Source organism: Zea mays, chromosome 10 (assembly GCF_902167145.1).
Source record: "Zea mays cultivar B73 chromosome 10, Zm-B73-REFERENCE-NAM-5.0, whole genome shotgun sequence".
Lineage (NCBI taxonomy): Eukaryota > Viridiplantae > Streptophyta > Magnoliopsida > Poales > Poaceae > Zea > Zea mays.
Window position 1 is genome coordinate 130,863,665 of NC_050105.1, and position 4,991 is coordinate 130,868,655.

The window sequence follows — 4,991 nt, forward strand, 5'->3', positions numbered from 1 at the left end:
TCTAGGAAATGATAATCTCCTATCATGTATACATGATTCAAACTATGTTTAACGAATGTAAGCAGTCTTACAAAAACTTAACTTGCTTATGCCTTCTCTTCAAAGACCTTCATGTAGTTCTCATTTCTTATGGTACTTTACTACCCTATAGTCTTTATCTTTAGTTTAATAGCCACGAATGCTCAAAAATTGCATGTATGCTCATATGTGTATTCGTCAGGTCTATTGACATTGCTTTTATCTTTATGTACCTATCTCTTCAATGCTTAGTATATACCACTATATAATCCAGCAGTTTAAAATTTGCAAAACCCACCCAACCAAGTCACCTATATCCATAACCTTTACTAAATCCAGTAAACAAATTATAGCCAGATTTAACACACCTTCAAAACCAACTGTTTAGATCGTTGGATAACCCTCTCCTTTACTCAAATCCAATTAACAATATTATTTGAATCATCGCTCCCCCTCTCTCTAACTCTCGTGGTCGCCACCGTTGACCTCTCTCATCGTGTTGCTGTCGACCCTTCCTCACCCTTCCACGGGATCGTAGCATTAGCACATAGGGATGAAAACGGGCGAGAAAACCCCCGTTTCGTCTGCTACCATATCCCGTTTTTACCAGCATCGGGAATCTCGTTTTGCACTGGGATAATATCCGTTTTTCCCTATTTTATTATCGACCGAACATCTAAGCCCACAGGGCACGTTCCCACTCCCACGCCACACAGGCACACGACTAGGCGACCAGGCTTCAAGCCCAGCAGCAGCCCACTAAGCGTCTAAGCAGTCTATAGAGTGCAGATGCATCACACACTCACGTGTGGGGACTAGGGAATCCGGAATCGCCAAATCAGGGATAAACCATATCCCCCTCTTCCTCTGGCTCTAGCGGGCGGCGGCTGCCTGTGCGACTGTGCATGTCGACTACCGCAGTGCGCCTACGTCGCCTGCCACCGTGCGTCCAGACGAGAGACGACTAGACCACAACCGCTTCCAGAATCCAAACAACAATGCCCGCCAGGCCGTCACTCAAACTCAACGTAAGCTGTCACTGCTCCTGCTCGTGTTGTTTCCTGATGGCTCGCCGCCGACCGCCATGCTTCTGTGCGAGTGCGGACGTGCAGCGGAGTGGAGGTCATAGATTCACAGTCATCCGTCTCGTGCAGACCTGGAGTGGAGGCGTGGAGCCGCGGAGCGGACGAGCGGTGGAGGTCCACCAAGCCGGCCTAGCATCATCCAAGCAGTTGCACCTTGCACGCCAACAGGCAACAGACAACATCCATGTGTCCATGTCCAGGAGTGCTCGTGCTACCTCCATGCCGCCGCTAGAGAAACATCTTAGCCTCGACCTCTGGAGTTATTTGCCAGACCCACCGCCGACACCATCTTCAGGCAAAGGCAACAATGGTGTACCTATTTTAGGTACTATACTTGCATTGTACGACAGTAGCAGACAAAGACTCGCATTATACTCGCATAGTACCCATTTTAGGCATAATGCATTTAAAAGTGACGTTTTTATCACTATTTATGCATATGTAGCGGTGCCAGGGTCATCAGCTGCACTATCACCAGCCAATAATGATAAGCAAGGGGGTTCAAGGCATGGAGCTAATGCAGTGGTTGACAGACAAACAAAGAACCCATCTGTAGTGGCTCTTGATGCTGAGGAAGAAGAGGGAGAGGCCGTGGATATTAGTGGAACAAGGAAGAGGGCAAAAAGGACTAAAGCTTTTGTGTGCGATTACTTCACCAAGAAAATAGAGAAACAATAAGGGCAAGTGAAACACCGAGGGCTCTAGGAAGCAGGGGATAAATGCCTTACTAGCCGCGTGACTATCGGACTTGGCAAGTCAGGATCGGAGCAGCTCGGCCTTAGAGCATCTCCAAGAGAGGCTCTAAACATGATCCTATTTTAAATATAGGGCTCAAAACCATAAAACATCCTTCCAACAGCGGCCCTATTTTATAAAATTTCATCAAATGGTTATAGGGCTCGGTCTCTCGGGTCCTAAATATAGTACCCATATACTGGAGCCCTATCCTCATTTCCACTTAATCTCCAACCATTTATTTCCTAATATCATGATTTATTTCCTAAATAACATTATTTAAGGCCTAACTATTGGAGTAAACATTTCTTTTGAGACCCTAAACATTCTAAATATGGTCCTATTTCAATTTTTAGGACTCTATTTTAGGGTTTGTTGTTGGAGATGCTCTTAGCAGCCTTATGCACCATACGAAAAACTCCATAATTCTTCCGGGAAGCCCAAGGGAGAGGGAGATGGGATAGCGGCTCTGGCCACAATGAGCCGACAGATGACCCCTCGGCGGACCCCATTCGGACCCCATTCGAAGTGAGAACCTAAGGATCAAGAGCTTGGAGGTGATGACAGACAAACACTCGCTTAAGCTTTTGAAAGGGAGAAAAAACACCCGTCCCCACCTCAAGAAAGAATAGACTGCACCCAAAGATGGCACGATTCACAAAGATACAACCATCGAGCCCCTGCTCAATGCAACGTCTAGGGTCCTATCCTGTCTTTTTTGGTTTTACTCTCCCCCGCGCATCCCCTTCACGGTAATGAGGGAGGTGAGCAGTACCAAGCTTTTCTCGATGGGCTAGTAATGGCGCTCGATGAGCTTCAAACGGATAATTCGAGTGAGGCCCTGGTTCCTTCCATAGGATCCAAGCGTGGGGTCTGCTAGGGACCATCCTCATACTCCTAGGCGCTGACTCATATAGTCATCAATTCTGTTTGACCGGAATCGATGGCTCGCTACCTCTCTCTATGATAAACCATGAGTCGGACTCTACCTAAACTCGAACACGAGCTAGTAACGCCCTCAACGTTTTGTACGTCAGGGTCATGGACGCTAGTGTGCCCGTCTCCGGTTGCCCCTCGCTCTACTTTCGCTTGAGCGACCACAAGCCCTTTGTGGACTGACCTTGGAACTCTAGAATTCATGGCTACCTCACCATGAGTTTTTCATTCTTTGGTCCCTACAAAAGAAATTTGAATGGGTTTGGGTCCTTACCGGAAAGTGAGCCCTTGGTGTTCATCTAGTTTCCTAGGCCCAAGCGCTCTGGAAGGGTGGCCTAGTTGGTTCTTGCTCCCTTCGGTTTTATCGAGACCCTGCGTGAGTCGGGTAGACGACAAAGAAAAAGAGAGGTATCAACGTGGCCATGTTTACTTGGAAGGGTATAAATGTCATGCCTATTGGAAGGACACAAAAAATTGTTAGCGGGAAAGGCTATCTCTCTGATGCGCTTTGCCCTCCTCCCCCCTCATGCCCCGAGCCCTTAGGCATACGGTCTAGGGCCGAGAGCTGGTCGGCTTAGGAGTGTCGGGGATTTTCTACGGGTAGAATCATCGCATCTGCTCGATGTTCCACATGTTGGCGAGTGTCCTTCCCTTTTTGTCCTTCATCTTGTAGGTGTCTGGCCAAAGTTCCTCTTCGACCATAAACAACCCTCCGTTGGTGGGACAGTTTGTGTCAGTCTTTGTTGGTTTGAACCCACCGAAGTACTAAGACTCCTACTTGCAAGATGCTTCTTCGAACATGGTAGTTATGGTATCTTCGCGGTGCCTGCTGGTACCATGTCGACCGCAATAGTGCTACATCACGAGCTTCGTCGAGTTGGTCCAACGTGTCCTTTAGGCTCGACTCATTTTGCTCGTTGCATACAACCTTACCCTTGGGCGTCGTACTCGAGGTTGGTGGGAAGGACCGCCTCGACCCTATAGACCATAAAGTATGGCATGTACCCGGTTGGGTGGTTCGGGGTCGTTCTCAAGCTCTAGAGGACTGCAGTGAGCGCCTGCGACCATTGTTGGTCAAGTTTGCTTGAGGCGGGTGAAAAACGGGATTTCAGGCCTTGCATGATCATCCTGTTAGCCCGCTTGACCTGTTCGTTCCCCTGGGGGTGGGCCATGGAGGCCCAGTCTATGTGGATGTGGTATTCATCGCAGAATTCTAGGAACCTGTTCTCGGTAAACTGTGTACCATTGTCCATTATGATTGATTTCGGCATCCCAAATCTCAGCACCTAGTGTGCGTCTGATACCATGGTAGGCCAATTGAAATCTTACCGAAATGTGTTCCCATGAGGCTCCTCGAGGTAGCATGGTGCACGTAGGTCCTACTATGGATGTCTCCTAGGAACTGCCTGCCTGCCTTCCCTGCTCGGTCGAGATGCACAACTACCTTATTCTGATATGCCCCTTTTTGTAGAGATCTTTCCCAATCGTGATGAAGAACATGGCCCATTGATGAAGCCTCCTGAGAGCACCTAGAGGGGGGGTGAATAGGTGATCCTGTTAAACTTGAAAACTTAAGCCACAAAACTTGGTTAATCGTTAGCACAATAATTGCCAAGTGGCTAGAGAGGAATTCTCAACAAAACACAATAACCAACAAGGATCAATCACAGAGATGGCACGGTGGTTATCCCGTGGTTCGGCCAAGACCAACGCTTGCCTACTCCATGTTGTGGCGTCCCAACGGACGAGGGTTGCAATCAACCCCTCTCAAGCGGTCCAAAGACCCACTTGAATACCACGGTGTTTTGCTTACTTTTTCTCAATCCCGTTTGCGAGGAATCTCCACAACTTGGAGCCTCTCGCCCTTACACTTGAAATTCACAAAGAACACGGAGCAAGGAAGGGATTAGCAACGCACACAAGACACAAGAATCAGAGTGTCAACACGCACACAAGTCGCAACAAGAGCTCGCAACACAACTCAATGAGTTCACAACTCCACTAGAGCTCTATATGCTATCACAATGAAACGAATGCGCGAAATCGATGTCTTGGTGCTTAGAAATGTTGTAGGAATGCTTGGTGTGCTCCTCCATGCGCCTAGGGGTCCCTTTTATAGCCCCAAGGCAGCTAGGAGCCGTTGAGAGCAATCAAGGAAGGCTGATCTTGCCTTCTGTCGACTGGTGCACCGGACAGTCCGGTGCACACCGGACACTG

At 48.4% G+C, this 4,991-nt stretch overlaps 1 protein-coding gene across 2 annotated transcripts; it reads left to right on the forward strand.

Moving 5' to 3' along the window:
- The first annotated feature begins 827 nt into the window (after positions 1–827).
- LOC103641809 (uncharacterized) lies at positions 828–2,103 on the forward strand. 2 transcript variants are annotated; one of them, XM_008665140.3, is made up of 3 exons: positions 828–1,046; positions 1,173–1,428; positions 1,549–2,103. In XM_008665140.3, exons 1-3 carry the CDS (start codon positions 1,017–1,019, stop codon positions 1,779–1,781), a joined length of 519 nt encoding a protein of 172 aa, XP_008663362.1. In that variant the 5' UTR covers positions 828–1,016; the 3' UTR covers positions 1,782–2,103. The 2 variants fall into 2 exon arrangements, with proteins under 2 accessions (XP_008663362.1, XP_035819394.1); XM_035963501.1 differs by having other exon boundaries at positions 829–1,046; positions 1,173–2,103.
- Positions 2,104–4,991: the final 2,888 nt, after the last annotated feature.

Excerpts from the sequence above, each read along its gene's own strand:
- LOC103641809 (XM_035963501.1), top strand. The coding sequence starts at position 1,017 with ATGCCCGCCAGGCCGTCACTCAAACTCAAC. Across the intron at positions 1,047-1,172 it reads GGCCGTCACTCAAACTCAAC|ACCTGGAGTGGAGGCGTGGA; the intron begins GTAAGCTGTCAC and ends CGTCTCGTGCAG.